The sequence below is a fragment of the Girardinichthys multiradiatus genome, chromosome 13 (assembly GCF_021462225.1).
Source record: "Girardinichthys multiradiatus isolate DD_20200921_A chromosome 13, DD_fGirMul_XY1, whole genome shotgun sequence".
Classification (NCBI taxonomy): Eukaryota; Metazoa; Chordata; class Actinopteri; order Cyprinodontiformes; family Goodeidae; genus Girardinichthys; species Girardinichthys multiradiatus.
The window spans coordinates 42,223,274-42,240,032 of NC_061806.1; the positions used below are offsets into that span (position 1 = coordinate 42,223,274).

General features: G+C 44.8%; 1 protein-coding gene across 2 annotated transcripts in view; it reads right to left on the reverse strand.

The window, feature by feature from the left end:
- Positions 1–16,759, reverse strand: part of hivep1 (HIVEP zinc finger 1) — a 51,954-nt gene that overhangs the window by 12,269 nt on the left and 22,926 nt on the right. Inside the window, exons 1-2 of one of the 2 annotated variants that reach the window (XM_047382898.1) lie at positions 14,007–14,145; positions 3,315–3,368 (exon numbers count right to left, since the gene is read on the reverse strand). Coding sequence is in view for 1 of the 2 variants with exons in the window: in XM_047382897.1 (XP_047238853.1) it covers positions 3,315–3,368 (54 nt within the window). In the remaining variant the exon portion in view is untranslated. Of the gene's footprint in view, positions 1–3,314; positions 3,369–14,006; positions 14,146–16,759 lie in introns of those variants that run through there. The other variant, XM_047382897.1, reaches the window with a different exon arrangement.

Genomic DNA, 16,759 nt, shown 5'->3' on the forward strand with positions numbered 1-16,759 from the left:
AAACTTTGGACCTGTGGCCAGAATATTCTACGGACCTAAAGCCCACTGAGAACCTGTGGTCGGTCCTCAAAAAGCAGGTGAAGAACCTAAAAGAATGGGTCACTACAACTCAGGGTTTGGTCCAGAGGTTCAAAACCAGCAGGTCAGAGAGAATTTGAGACGTTCGGAAGAACAACAAGCAAAACTGGAAATATTTATTTAATTTTTAAGGAATATTAATCATGCTTTAATCATTTTACTCCAAGGTTTTTTTAATTGATATTGTAGAACCTCTGAAGTTCACTGTGGAGATAAAGTCTTACTGATGTTTTGTGCTGCTGAGTTGGATCTACAGCATTTCTAAGAACTTCCTCTGAGGTCATTTAGATTTATGGAAGGATGCTGATATCCTGGTGTGTCTAACAAAGGCTCGTCTGTTATCGCATCAGTACACAGCATCTTTCCTTCTCCTCCTGCTCCTGTCAAGCAGCTGATAGGAAAACCAACCCTGCAGCTGCAGCACCGATCTGGGCCGGTGTTTTTCAGGACATGTTATGTAACGCTCGCCGTGCTCCGTCACAGTTTCCTGGCCTCCGATGAACTCAAGGTTCCTTTAAGTTCTCCTGGCATAATTAGATTAAGCAGCTCCGTCTCTTCCCATAAGTTAATCCGTCCTTTACACAAACTGCACAGAAACCCACACTCTACGCCAAAGCTACAGATAAATGACGTCTCTGAAACCGTTCTTCAGAAACAAAACAACAGGAACATCAGCCAGGTAACTGGTTTCCTGCAAACATCTCCTGGCCTTAATCTGTCTGGTCGCCCAACAGCTGGAATAAAAGAGCAAAGCTTCTGTGTTTGAGATCTTTCCGTTGGGTTCAGGATGACAGCCAAGTGTTTCGGGGCAGCTTAAAATCCTTATAACAGCTTATTTTTCCAGATCAGATCAAATCATGAAGGACAATTAACAGTTTGTTCAGAAAATGATGAGAAATACATATTAGGCTGTAAACTCAAACATTTAGTGTATAAACTAATTCAGACAAATATGCCCTGAGTCAATATAAAAAGCAGTTTTTAAAAGTGGGTTTAAGTGATGGAGAGAAAATGTATCATAACCAACCTGGCCTTGTGTGAAGAAGTAATCACCCCTAAACTTAATAACTGGGCAGAAATCATTCACATCAAGTGTTTCTGATAACTGCTGATGAGTCTTTCACGTCACTGTGAAGGAATGTTGACCCACTCTGCTTTGCAGAATTACTGTAATTCAGACACACTGGAAGGTTTTCTAACATCTCAATAGACTTGAAGTACAGACTTTGACTAGGCTATTCCAAAATCTTAAATAATTAATAGATTTTTGTAATTCATTCAGAAGTGGACTTGCTGGTATGCTTTGGATCATTGTCCTGCTGCAAACCTGACAGAGCTGCTGCTGAAAGTGCATCTGCTGGTTGGATATTCTCCTTCTGGATTTTCTGCTAGAGAGCAGAATTCATGGTTTCATCAACTACAGCAAGTCATCCAGATCAAGGAAGCCCCAGACCACCACACGTCCACCACCATGTTTGACTGTATGTATGACAATGTTTTTCTGAGATGTTTTGTTAGTTTTACTCTAGATGTAACGGGTCACACACCTTCTAAAAAGGTCTTCTTTTGTCTCATCAGTCCACAGAATATTCTCCCAGAAGTCTTGAGGATCATCAAGATGTTTTCTGCTACATGTGAGATGGGTCTTTGTGTTCTTTTGGGTCATCAGTGGTTCTGGCCTTTGAACTCTCCCATGGAGGCCATTTTTGCCCAGTTTCTGTCCCAAAGCCCTAGAAATGGCTTTATAACCCTTTCCAGACCAACAGATGTCAGTGACTTTGTTTCCCGTCTGCTTCCGGACTTCTTCAGATCTGGTCATGGCATGCTGCTTTTTGAGACCTTTTAGCCTACTTCATGTTGTCTGACAGGTTCTATTTAAGTAATTTCTTGATTGTACAGGTCTGGCAGTAATCAGGTCTGGATGTAATTAAACTAAACCAAAACAGTCTGGTTACCGACAGTTCAATCATGATTTAACATGGAGGGTAGCTACTTCTCTCACAGGGCCTGGTGATTTCTTTTCTCTTAATAAATTAAATGATCATTTTTGAAAATCGCTTTTTGTTTTCACTCAGGTTCCCTTTGACTGATGTTAAAACTGGTTTGATAATCTGAAACATTTAAATGTGACAAAAACAAATCATCTGCTGTTATTCTTAACACAGCTGTTTATAATTAAATCATACTAACATAATCTAATAATGCAGTCCAGTTAACGTCACCTGGCCAGGTAATGTCGGGATGTAAAGTGACCTATCTGAAGGAGCCTGGAGATCAGGGGTGTCAAAACTTTTTGAACTATTGGCCAAAATCACCAAGTTAATTAAAAGTGCTGATTTATTTTATTATGGATATTTTTTCCCCACTCAGCAATAATGCAATATTTTTACTGAAACAAAGAAGAAAAGAACTAATAATTGTCCGTCCGAAAAGGGGGTCCGGTTTTTATCTTCATAAGAGTTTTCCAGGTTCTGAACTTTCGGGTCGAATGTTTTCAGTTTGTTTTGGTCTCCAAAATGTTTTTTAGTTTATTCTCAGCAACAAAAAACAAAAACTTTCTTCAAAACCTTTAATGAACGGGTACGCCCCAGTCTAACGTTGCTGGATGTTTCTGGCCTGACTCACCATGATGTTTAAGTTAAATAAAAAATCCAAACATGCTAAATAAAAATCTATTTTTTGTTGTGCCAAACATTTTGCATTTAAGATAATAAGGTTGTCATTGAAAATCTCTTAAAATATTACTAAAGGGTCCTCCCCAACGTTCCTAGTAGAGGAATTAAAAACCAGGGAATATTAAGCGCTTTGGGATCTCTGGGGACTTGATAAAGCACTATACCAGTACAGGCCATTTACCATTTAAGCCTCTCTGAGGTGAACGCTTCTCAGAATTGTATAAACCAGTTAAACCATTACTGGAGGAAATTCCTCTCCCTGCACAGGTTACACCCACAAAAATCCTTGTTATTGAATCTGGACTGTGTGGTTCTGAATGAAGCCACTTGAAAACAAACTGGGAACACTGGAATACAGTGATATCCAGTTCAACCACAAGTAAACATGGTGAAGCTGGGATCAGTCCCTGCAGCAACACTACCCAGAATTACCTCAGAACTCTGAGAATTATGTTTCCTTGAAACTTCACACCTTCCCAGGTCCAATCAGGTTTTCCTTCTTCTCCTGGATGTAAAACTCACATTTTTATCCCTGACTGTTTGTGGTTAAAACCGTCTTACCTTTCTGTGAACCTTTGGGGTCTTTCAGCTCTTTCTGCGCCTCTTCGATTTTATCTGCAACAGAGAAGCAGAGAGATGTTTTCAGCTGGAGGATGGAGCAGCTCTGTGGAGACGTCAAAGCTGCTGCTGCTGATGATGAGGAGGAGGAGGAGGAAGCTTCCCACGTAGCTGCAGCACGATGGAGCTCCTCAAATCAAAAACAGACATTCCTGCACAACTGCATGATGGAAACTACTGAGATCCCGATAGAGGGGGAGTGCAGCGGTCCTAACGGGACTTACTGCTGCATGCAGGTCAGTGAGCAGACTGAGCACGGATCAATCTGCTCACTCCCTCAGCCTGTTTCCACCCAGGCTCCAGCGTGCAGCAGGTGGGGAGCTTGTTTCTGACACACTAACTGCTGCTGCTGTACTTAGGTTGATTATTAACACTGAATGGGAGCCACAAACCAGAACCAAAGAGCCCAAATGTTGAACTACAGGTGTAATTTATATTTTTACAGGGCATAAACCCGTCTTCATTCAGCTCCTTTACCATAAAATATTCCTGTCTAAAGACGTCCCACTGATCCCAACGGCTGCGGGATTCATGCAAAACACAGGGAATAAAGTCCCGTTCAAAAGTTCTGATCCAGCACATTCCTTTAGATTGTTCTTACTGTGATCCAGACACTCCTATACTCTGCTAAAGTGGTCCTGATCTGGACCTGTGAAACAAAGCTCTGAGCTTCAACATGATCAAGAGGTCAGATTAGCTCTAGAGGAACCAGAGCCTCCATTCTGACAGGAAGTTCAACCCAGACTGTCACCAGGAATCCTGGTCCAGAAAACTATGGAATTTGGTTCAATATAAGGATGATTATGGAAAACACTTCTTTATCTAAACTTCCGTCCATCCATCCATCACCAGTTTGTCATTTTCCGCTAATTTATCCATCTGTCTCTTTATCCATTATTTTCCTTTCTTCCTCCTCCTCTCTTGTTTTTTCAGGTTCCTTATTTAAAGTCTGTAGAACATCTGCCTGGATTTCATTATTCCCAGCTGGAACATCTAGACACTTTGAACCAATGTGTTTACCTCCAGTTTTCAATTAATGTGAGAACAGTTTGTAGGATTAAAGAAACACAGGCTGTTGTTAACAAGTATTATTAAATTAGAATGGTTCTGATTACAGGGATAACCCGACTAATGAAGAAAGGACAAACCATCCCCAGCTGCAGCAGAGACCCTGAGCTGGTTCTTTGGCAGTAGAAATGGAAACTGGCATCGTTGGAAAACAACCAGTTACTTTGGGTTTAGAAATGGAATGGTTCTGGTGGAAAGGTTCGGACGCAATTTGTTTACTTTTCTTTCATTTTGATCTGTGAAAAACCCAAAGTGGCGATTTTAAAGGCAAGAAAAATTTGTTTTTTACTCCAAGCAGGAGACCCCAAGATTGGCCAAATCTGAGCAAAAAAGTAAAAACAACCAAAGTCCCTGAAAAAAACTTCAAAAGACGATTAAGAAAACCTAGAAATTTTCTCCAGGCTGCAAACATGTCCTCTGTTCCCCTGCAGCATTTCTGCCTCATCCAGCTTAAAGAATCAAACATCAACAGGAGGAAAGAAAGAGCATGTTCTGCTGTGCTTCCCAGATTCCCATCTCCATGCCAGGAAACTCTGGGGCAGGGTGCAGAGGAGGTCAGTGGATTATGTCATCCTGTGTGTGTGTGTATGTGTTACTACAGGCACACCCTCCTCCATCTTTCTGTGTCTCATTTGCCAGTGATTACATAAGGCCGCTCCCACCCCTGCGTTGCAAAACAAAGGCTTCCTGCCAGCAGAAAAACAGCGAGTGAGCGTTTGTTTACATGACAGGCCGAGACGACATATAACCGACCACGTGAACGCCCTCGGCATCCACACATAACGAGAAGGTCCCTATGAGCTTCATCCTGCCTCATCTCTGCAGAACAGCATGAGATCATGAATTCTGACTTCACTAGTTGGAACTTTCTCTCCAGCTTTTATTTCCACATATAGTTCATTTTACCCTGGACTGGCAGAGGTGATTCCCAACAACTCCTATTAGTGGTTGTGTGTGGTGGAAGATCTAAACCCCAAACAAGGCTCCTCGTGCTGAATGACAGCTAGGAGAACAACTGGAAACATCACAACATTAAAACACTAAATATTTTCCAAACATGGAAATCTGCAGCCAGGAGATGGATGGAAGCAGCCGCTCATCTCATGACCTCAGTGCCATCTGAAAATGCTGCAATGGTCCTTTAGCCACAGAACAGCAAGCAATCCTGATGAGGAACAATCATCAGAACCACAAACTGAGAGAATAAAGTTCTGAGACTAAACCAAACCAATGGGATTGTTTGAAAGTCAAACAAAAATGTCTCTCAAATTAGGAAATAATCTTCATTTAGATGGTTTAAAGCCTCAAAAATTATTAAAACATATTTTGGTAAAAAGCTTAAACGAACTTCACAGCTTTGCACAGTGAAACAAATCGAAATGACCAAAAATCCAAAAGCTCCATCTCAGACTCTGCAGGCCTCAGTTAACAGGTTAAAGGCTAAAGGTCATGACACTGAACCAGTCTGGCTGCTTGGAAGTGCTGAAAGAGAAAGCCTCTTCTCTTTAAAAACAAGATGACAGTATGGCTTATGTTAGTAAAGCTGCATCTGCTCATACAACATGACTGCTGGGACAATGTCCTCTGGACAGATGAGAGCAAAGTAGAGATGTTTGACCATGATGGACAGAATCATGTTTGGAGAAATCCAGCAGATCAGCACAACATACCAACAGTCAACACAGTGGTGGAAGCTTCAAACACGGCCGCAGAAGCTTCAAACACGGCCGCAGAAGCTTCAAACACGGCCGCAGAAGCTTAAAACATGGCTGCAGAAGCTTCAAACATGGTTGCAGAAGCTTCAAACATGGCTGCAGAAGCTTCAAACACGGCCGCAGAAGCTTCAAACACGGCCGCAGAAGCTTAAAACATGGCTGCAGAAGCTTCAAACATGGTTGCAGAAGCTTCAAACATGGCCGCAGAAGCTTCAAACATGGCTGCAGAAGCTTCAAACATGGCTGCAGAAGCTTCAAACATGGTTGCAGAAGCTTCAAACATGGCTGCAGAAGCTTCAAACACGGCTGCAGAAGCTTCAAACATGGTTGCAGAAGCTTCAAACATGGCCGCAGAAGCTTCAAACATGGCTGCAGAAGCTTCAAACATGGCTGCAGAAGCTTCAAACATGGTTGCAGAAGCTTCAAACACGGCTGCAGAAGCTTCAAACATGGCTGCAGAAGCTTCAAACACGGCTGCAGAAGCTTCAAACATGGCTGCAGAAGCTTCAAACATGGCTGCAGAAGCTTCAAACACGGCTGCAGAAGCTTCAAACATGGCTGCAGAAGCTTCAAACATGGCTGCAGAAGCTTCAAACATGGTTGCAGAAGCTTCAAACATGGCTGCAGAAGCTTCAAACATGGTTGCAGAAGCTTCAAACATGGCCGCAGAAGCTTCAAACATGGCTGCAGAAGCTTCAAACATGGCTGCAGAAGCTTCAAACATGGTTGCAGAAGCTTCAAACACGGCTGCAGAAGCTTCAAACACGGCTGCAGAAGCTTCAAACATGGCTGCAGAAGCTTCAAACATGGCTGCAGAAGCTTCAAACACGGCTGCAGAAGCTTCAAACATGGCTGCAGAAGCTTCAAACATGGCTGCAGAAGCTTCAAACATGGTTGCAGAAGCTTCAAACACGGCTGCAGAAGCTTCAAACATGGCTGCAGAAGCTTCAAACATGGCTGCAGAAGCTTCAAACATGGTTGCAGAAGCTTCAAACACGGCTGCAGAAGCTTCAAACACGGCTGCAGAAGCTTCAAACACGGCCGCAGAAGCTTAAAACACGGTTGCAGAAGCTTCAAACACGGCCGCAGAAGCTTCAAACATGGCTGCAGAAGCTTCAAACAGGGCTGCAGAAGCTTCAAACATGGCTGCAGAAGCTTCAAACAGGGCTGCAGAAGCTTCAAACATGGCTGCAGAAGCTTCAAACATGGCTGCAGAAGCTTCAAACATGGCTGCAGAAGCTTCAAACACGGCTGCAGAAGCTTCAAACAGGGCTGCAGAAGCTTCAAACATGGCTGCAGAAGCTTCAAACATGGCTGCAGAAGCTTCAAACACGGCTGCAGAAGCTTCAAACACGGCTGCAGAAGCTTCAAACACGGCTGCAGAAGCTTCAAACATGGCTGCAGAAGCTTCAAACACGGCTGCAGAAGCTTCAAACATGGCCGCAGAAGCTTCAAACATGGTTGCAGAAGCTTCAAACATGGCCGCAGAAGCTTCAAACATGGCTGCAGAAGCTTCAAACACGGCCGCAGAAGCTTCAAACACGGCCGCAGAAGCTTCAATCATGGCTGCAGAAGCTTCAAACATGGCTGCAGAAGCTTCAAACACGGCCGCAGAAGCTTCAATCATGGCTGCAGAAGCTTCAAACACGGCCGCAGAAGCTTCAAACATGGCTGCAGAAGCTTCAAACACGGCCGCAGAAGCTTCAAACACGGCCGCAGAAGCTTCAAACATGGCTGCAGAAGCTTCAAACATGGCCGCAGAAGCTTCAAACATGGCTGCAGAAGCTTCAAACACGGCCGCAGAAGCTTCAAACATGGCTGCAGAAGCTTCAAACATGGCTGCAGAAGCTTCAAACACGGCTGCAGAAGCTTCAAACACGGCTGCAGAAGCTTCAAACACGGCTGCAGAAGCTTCAAACATGGCTGCAGAAGCTTCAAACATGGCTGCAGAAGCTTCAAACATGGCCGCAGAAGCTTCAAACATGGTTGCAGAAGCTTCAAACATGGCCGCAGAAGCTTCAAACATGGCCGCAGAAGCTTCAATCATGGCTGCAGAAGCTTCAAACACGGCCGCAGAAGCTTCAAACATGGCAGCAGAAGCTTCAAACACGGCCGCAGAAGCTTCAAACATGGCTGCAGAAGCTTCAAACATGGCCGCAGAAGCTTCAAACATGGCCGCAGAAGCTTCAATCATGGCAGCAGAAGCTTCAATCATGGCCGCAGAAGCTTCAAACATGGCCGCAGAAGCTTCAAACATGGCTGCAGAAGCTTCAAACATGGCCGCAGAAGCTTCAAACATGGCAGCAGAAGCTTCAATCATGGCCGCAGAAGCTTCAAACATGGCCGCAGAAGCTTCAAACATGGCTGCAGAAGCTTCAAACATGGCCGCAGAAGCTTCAAACATGGCAGCAGAAGCTTCAAACATGGCTGCAGAAGCTTCAAACATGGCTGCAGAAGCTTCAAACACGGCCGCAGAAGCTTCAAACATGGCGGCAGAAGCTTCAAACATGGCAGCAGAAGCTTCAAACATGGCTGCAGAAGCTTCAAACACGGCCGCAGAAGCTTCAAACACGGCCGCAGAAGCTTCAAACACGGTCGCAGAAGCTTCAAACATGGCTGCAGAAGCTTCAATCATGGCCGCAGAAGCTTCAAACAGGGCTGCAGAAGCTTCAAACACGGCCGCAGAAGCTTCAAACACGGCTGCAGAAGCTTCAAACACGGCCGCAGAAGCTTCAAACATGGCTGCAGAAGCTTCAAACATGGCTGCAGAAGCTTCAAACATGGCTGCAGAAGCTTCAAACATGGTTGCAGAAGCTTCAAACACGGCCGCAGAAGCTTCAAACATGGCCGCAGAAGCTTCAAACACGGCCGCAGAAGCTTCAAACACGGCCGCAGAAGCTTCAAACATGGCCGCAGAAGCTTCAAACACGGTCGCAGAAGCTTCAAACATGGCCGCAGAAGCTTCAAACATGGTTGCAGAAGCTTCAAACATGGCCGCAGAAGCTTCAAACATGGCTGCAGAAGCTTCAAACACGGCCGCAGAAGCTTCAAACATGGTTGCAGAAGCTTCAAACATGGCCGCAGAAGCTTCAAACACGGCCGCAGAAGCTTCAAACATGGCCGCAGAAGCTTCAAACACGGCCGCAGAAGCTTCAAACACGGCTGCAGAAGCTTCAAACACGGTCGCAGAAGCTTCAAACATGGCTGCAGAAGCTTCAAACACGGCCGCAGAAGCTTCAAACATGGCCGCAGAAGCTTCAAACATGGCCGCAGAAGCTTCAAACACGGCCGCAGAAGCTTCAAACATGGCCGCAGAAGCTTCAAACATGGCTGCAGAAGCTTCAAACACGGCCGCAGAAGCTTCAAACATGGCCGCAGAAGCTTCAAACACGGCCGCAGAAGCTTCAAACATGGCCGCAGAAGCTTCAAACATGGCCGCAGAAGCTTCAAACACGGCCGCAGAAGCTTCAAACATGGCCGCAGAAGCTTCAAACACGGCCGCAGAAGCTTCAAACACGGCCGCAGAAGCTTCAAACACGGCCGCAGAAGCTTCAAACATGGCCGCAGAAGCTTCAAACATGGCTGCAGAAGCTTCAAACACGGCCGCAGAAGCTTCAAACATGGCCGCAGAAGCTTCAAACATGGCCGCAGAAGCTTCAAACATGGCTGCAGAAGCTTCAAACATGGCTGCAGAAGCTTCAAACACGGCCGCAGAAGCTTCAAACACGGCCGCAGAAGCTTCAAACATGGCCGCAGAAGCTTCAAACATGGCTGCAGAAGCTTCAAACATGGCTGCAGAAGCTTCAAACACGGCCGCAGAAAAACATGGCTGTGGACTGAAACCAGAGGAGGAAGCACGTTATCAAACCATAATAACTAAAAGTATATGTGTCTGCATGCGCTGCTCCACATGCACCCTGCGTGAACTTACCGCAGCCCAGATCTCAACAGAACAGGTAGAGAGGAATGATGGTCTCTTAATGGCCCAGTCAACATCCAGACCTCAACCTGACTGAAATGCTTTAGTGGGACCTTCATGGAGCTGAGCTGAAACCTCAATGAACTCAAGCTCAAGTCTGACAGAGGCAACATATTTCCAAAGTCTGTGATTATTTGTGTTAAATGATGAAGTTCTGACCAAAATAAGTGATGATGATGAAGCAGCCTTGATGAAAAGGATCAAACCCAGCAGGTTATAATAAATGAATAATATAAAATAGTTTTAGTGAAACACCTGGAGCTTTTATGTCATTTTTTGTTTACATTTATTTGGACTTGATACCGCTGCCTGTCTAGGTATGATTGCACATTTATATTTGTTAAATAATTCAGAACCTAGTGGAAATGGGCAGTTTATGAGCCGAGCTTTGTCTGCAGCTGCTGACTGAGAAAACATCCCAGCCGACCTGAACATCATGCTGAACGCTGAGGGAAACCTGCAGCTCTCAATAATGCATAAAGAGACTAAGAGGCTGATCTGACTCGTGATCAGGAGAAGAAGAGGAGGTGACATCACCTCTTCATCGTGCCTCTAATTCACGATGAAGCTGCAAACAGGCGGCTGAGTTATTGATCGGCTCCTCTCTGCAGAGGTTTGCTGCTGCCCCCGCAGGAAGCTGCAGGCCGCTGATAATGGGGACTGCGTGGGCACCCCAGTTAAAACTGGTATAGCGAGAAGCCAAGCAAGCGGTTAGCAGTGTGTGTGGGGGGGGATGAATATGAAGATCAACTCCTCCAGCTCTTTCTGACTGCAGCTGCCACAATTATAACACCTTTATAGATCACTTATTGCTTCAAGATAACTGTTTTTAACAAGTTAATTATTTTCATGCCCTTGATCATTGATTTTGATCTGAATATCTAAGCAGGTGCAGAAAGATGACGTCTGATTTCAAACTGAAAGTGTGGAGAGGTACCTGCAGAGGCTGGGATGAGTCTCACACCATGAATTAATAATAAATCTTTATTATCACCCAGCATACGACAAGATTTACAGCTATGATTAGAAGTTTCCGTTCACTCATCATGAGCCTGAATGTCAAAGCTTTTATCGATTTACTTGAGCTGTTCCTTTTCCAGAGTGGAACAGTCATAACGGCAACTGCAGTGATTAAAAAAAAACATTTTTATTAACCTACTGTGGATTTACTCTGCTCCAAACAGGGTCATAATTGTGGATACATGCTCAAATATATAAATACATCCCCACTAGTGACGACCATGAATGACTGGTTAAATAGAAGATGCACTGAGTAATCGGCCGGTTACGAGGAATCTGCCAATTTTCAGCTCGACCAGCTGAACATTGGCAGATTTTTGGAAACTACAAACTGATCTTTTTCAGTCAGGTCTCAGCAACAATCTTCAGTATGGAAGCTGTGACTGAGGGAAGAACAGACCTGTATCAGTCAGGTGGAACTGTATTTTCTATTGAGACATGTCTGCAGTTGATTTAGGCTGCGATAGAGAGCTGTCCTACAGCAGATAACAGGAAGGCTGAACAAAGCACAGCCACTGTCTGTACTCACCATAGGAACCAGTCACTGCTGTTGTCAGGGTGCTGGTCTCACTGATTACTAACATAAAATTAGTTTAAAAGAACAAGGTGTGATAACGAGGGCTGCAACGATTCCTCAAATTATTGGATCAAAAAGTCTCTTGCCTTGATTCTTTGTTTATTCTATAACTTTATTCTGTTTAGCCACCTAACTGCGGTCATGTGTTTCTCAGGGGACAGTTATTGTGGCAGCTGGTCTCTACAGACAGCGCTCTGTAGCGCCACCTGAAGGTGAAAGTCTAAACAGTTTGTGTCCAGGCTCTGTGGGGTCTGCAGAGATGTTAGCTGCCATTTTCCTGACTCTAGACTTATACAGGTCCTGGATGGAGGGAAGGTCAGCCCTGATGATTCTCTCTGCAGACCTGATTGGTCCAAACAGTTTGGACCTGTCCTGCTTTGTGGCTGAACCAAAGCACTGGATAAAAAGGTGATGGGGCGGGGTTGGCACATTTGTTGAAGAATTTACACATTTATCAGATTACTCGATTGATTAAAGAAATGATTTCGATAGATTACTAAAATATTCTGTAGTTCCAGCCTAGTGAAGTCATGACCTACAGCCGGTTAGATCGACAGAAATAGTTTTGGGATCTTTTTAAAAAATGAATCAGTTTGTTGTTTGACAAAAACATCAGATACATTCTCAGTTAAAGCTTTTTAAACATTGTTCAGCTCTGATTTCTGGTCTCAAAGTCGCTGAACTTCAGCTTCTCTGGATTTAAGTTCATCTGCAGCAATGCCTGCCTGTCATTGAGCAGCAGCCTCAGGAGACACAAGGCAAGTTCCTTCAACCTTGGTATGAAAACAGATCAAGTTCGAGTGCCGACCTGTCAGCTGAGGAAGACGAGGAAGTGAAGGGAGGTTCAGTCTCAGACTAATAACAAACCATCAGCAGGAGTTCATCTGCATCATTTCTGGGTCCTGAAAACTAAGAAAACTACAGACCTGAGCAGGTCCAACCAGCACCAGGAACCAGAACTAAAACCAGGTATTTAGAGGAAAAAATTGTTACCTTTTAGGAGAGACCAGAACCAAGCATTTACACAAGATCAGAGTCCCAAAATGGTGGACTTGGGCCTCGATCTGAACCCAAATAAGGTCTCATCCCGACTCAGGTTGTGTACTAGATTTTGGCTGAATACTTCAGGAGTGGTTCTGGCCCGTATAGCACTCGTTCTGATTGAACACAGGAGTCCGAACTAACCGTTCTTCTGTCGGAAGGTGAGAATGAGGATCGTTCTTCGCGTTTTTCTCATGTTCAGAGTATTAAACATGTCATTAATTTATTATTAAATTAATCTCAAATTATCCTGAATAAAAAGATCCAAGAAGCCAATTTGACAAATCCACCAGAATCTTGACAACCAGTCAGCCGCCAACTCAAAACTTACCCAACAGAGGCGTTAAAACGAGCATTTTAAATTCTGACTTTAAGAAATATGGTTATTAATTTAATTCAACTTATTTATATGACAACAAAACATCTCAAGGCACGGTACAAACAGGTCCACTTCATATCCAGGTATACCGAATCCAGTGTGATTCAAATTCATTTCAATAAAATCCAGTCATGTGTCCCATTTACATCTGGTTTCATAAAGCCCGACCCGATCCTGGTCATAACTCAGTACAGTCAAAGTCAGCTGATCATATGGATCTAAGGAAGCCCAGTTGATTGCATTGAGTCGTTCACTTAGCAGCAATCCTTGGACCCTGAGCAATCATGTGGGGACAGTGAAAAGGAACAACACCCTTTTAACAGAAACAAACCACCAGCAGAACCAGAACCATCTGCCTGGAACCATTTGGAGTTTAAGAGGACAGACAGGAGGAAAAAAAACCTGCCTGATGGATGTGATGGTGGTATGAAGGACATTGGTGATAGTCCGGATGGATTTACCTCAGTTACCTCCACACGCTCCGTACAGCATTAATGCCCCAAACAGAAGTAAAAGTTAAAAATTACGTAAGTTAGATTTAGTCTGCTTAGCTCTGGGTTATGTTTCTGCAGGGAGCTGTTGCCAGGCAACCAGCAGGAAGTATAAAGGTCCTGTTTAAGGAAATGGCCTTCCAGTTCAGCCATAAAAACGATGAACTGTCAGTTTTTCTTCATGTGCAAATGAAACAATAACAACAATGAGCTGGAGCTGCTGAAGTCAGACCGGATCCTTCATCAGGTCCTCCTGCAGATTCTAGTAAAGGTTTACAGACCTGCAGCTCTAAGAAGCTGTGGAGCTTCACCACAGAAAACTGAAAACAGAAGCAGAACCTTTCCAAGAAGTAAGTGGGACTTACAGGGAGCAGCTTGGAATCCTGCCAGTCTGGAAGAACCAAAACAGTCCTCAGTGTTTCCAACAGCTGCTGAAGCACAACACAGTGTGGACCCCTGGCTCAGCTGGCCTGCCACTGACGCACTCTGACTGTTTCCTGTCTTTGTTCAGTATCACACCTCCACCATTCGGAGCAGAGAAGGGGCCCTAAAGCTGAATCTGACACGCAGGATCAGAGGGTGCAGGACAGAACGTCCATTTCTTCCTCTGGACTTGGTTCCAGGATCGACTGACTCGCTGAGAGGCTGTGTGTGTGTGTCAGCAGCAGCAACTAGTGTTTGTTTCCTGCCTATCAGCTGAGGCTGTGCAGCGGGCGGAGCCGCATGCGGTTTCCTCTGAATAATGTGACGAGGAGGGGAATTCCTGTAAGGCCCGCAGTGAGGGGGGTGAGAGGGAGGAGGGCCTGGCTGAACAGAGCTGCCTGGGTGACAACGTCACTGAAACCGACGGCGGCACCTCCAGGGGTTCCTCCTCCTGCTCCTCCCTCCGTGTCTCTGTTCACTCAGCAGCAGCAGGAGGAGGACATTTCTGATCCTGCAGCTGCTCTTTCACTTCCTGTTTCATGATGAAGTTGCTTCTCTTCAGCTGCAGGGCTCGGAGTTTTGTTGTTTATGCAACTGCTCCGATCTTCCTTAAACAAGCCCGACTTTAAATCTGATTCAGGAGCAGATTCATGGAGATGAATCATCTCCAGGTCATCTTCTGATGCAGCTCAAGGTCAGAGCAGGAAGCTCAGAGAAATCACCAAAAACCCAAGAGCTCCATCTCAGACTCTACAGGCCTCAGTTAGTAGGTTAAAGGTCACAACAGGGCAGTTAGAAAAACACTGAACCAAGATGGTCAGTTTGATTGGATCAGAACAGCTCGGATCTGGTTTGACCCGCAGCAGGGTTTATATTTACATCCTAACGTCTCTGAGTTCTGGAAGTTTTACAGTTTTATAGCTACAGAGAAGCTAAATATTTAGGCCGCACAGGGTGACTCCCCACTTTCTGCGATGTCACTGCTCTGTGAGGAACCGCCGGGTGGATCTTCATCCCACTCTGTCATTCAAGCCAGCAGAGACGGGTCGCTGCCTGTAAGCTGGAAACAAAAACAAGCCACGACTCAGCGGCTTAACGCTCAATCTCTGCTGCCCTCAGAGGTGACCGGCTGGAGAACATCTCTGGAGAACACCTCAGTTAATGACAGCTGAGCCTCAGTGAGGTAATTCAGCTGGAAACCTCCAGCTGGTTCCTCAGGGTGACACTCGCGCTGACCTGCCAGCTTTCTCAAATCAGTCCAGAACCAGGCCAGGATGTTTGTCATAACATTCTCATCATAGTTTGTGCTCCTACCTTCTATTATCTAAACAGAAACATGTTCAGGTCTTTAGCTGCTTTCATTGGTAGGTTCGTGGCATTGCATCACTTCATACCTGCTTTGACAACCGTAGGTTTAAAGTGATTTCCTATAATCTATGGAAATGTGGCTGGATGGATAAATAAAAACATCAGGCACGGTCATAATCTGGCCTATTTCATACAAATCGGTTGGCCAAAACAAGTAGAAGATCAACAGTCAATAAAAATGAAAGTATTACACAGCTGCATTAAATTATGACCACTGGAGATAGGTAACATGCATGAATGGCACCCTGGGCAAGCCCCTCCACACACACCCACTCCTAAAACCCTTAAATATCATTCAGAACTAAAAAGTAATGGTCAGACGCACAGAAGCCAGCTGAGGTCTAACCCGTCTGATTAAGTAGAATTCCCAGCCGGGGGTCTTTCTGCATGGAGTTTACATGTTCTCCCCGTGCATGCGTGGGTTCTCACCAGGTACTCCGGCTTCCTCCCACAATCCAAAGACATGCCTGTTAGGTTAACTGGTCTCTCTAAATTGACCTTAGGTGTATGAATGAGTGTGTGTGTGGTTGTTTATGTGTTGCCCTGCGATGGACTGGCGACCTGTCCAGGGTGACCCCGCCTCTCACCCATAGACTGCTGGAGATAGGCACCAGCTCCCCCGTGACCCACTATGGAATAAGAGGTAGAAAATGACTGACTGACTTTAAATATGTTTTATATTTTATATTCCTTAAAGTAGCCGCCCTTTGCTGTGATGACTGAAATATTAACCTTTGACCTTCACTCAATGAACCTCTGGGAAGTTCTTTCAAGACTCTCTGGAAAACCATTTCAGGCGACCACCTCATGAAGATCATGGAGAGAACGTTAAGAGAGCAAAGCAGGAATCAGAACAAAGGGAGGCTGTTTGGAAGAATCTGAAATATAAAAATGTTTAGAGTTATTTCTCACTTTTGGTTTACTACATCATTCCATGTGTGTTCATTCATAGGATTCTTGCCTTTGGTGAGAATCTACAATGTAAATAGTAGTGAGAATAAAGAGACCCATTAAGTGAAAAAGTATATCTAAACCTTTTGACCGGTAATGTATTTGTGTTCATTTTTAGGAGATCAAGTGTCTCAGTCCTTCTTCAATCTCCGTCAACAAGGCCAGATGCAACTTTGGTGAAAAGACCAAAACTTCCTGAAAAGTCTGAAAATGGTGGCTCACCATCAGAGACACATTTATCACTCAGACCATGACGCACGAGCGGAGGAATCTAACAAGATTTTCAGAATTTCATCCAGTTGGCAGCTGTTGCTCCGACCCTAATCATGGTGCCATCCTCGCTGCAGGAGGAGAGACTATTAAAGCCGCTGAGCCT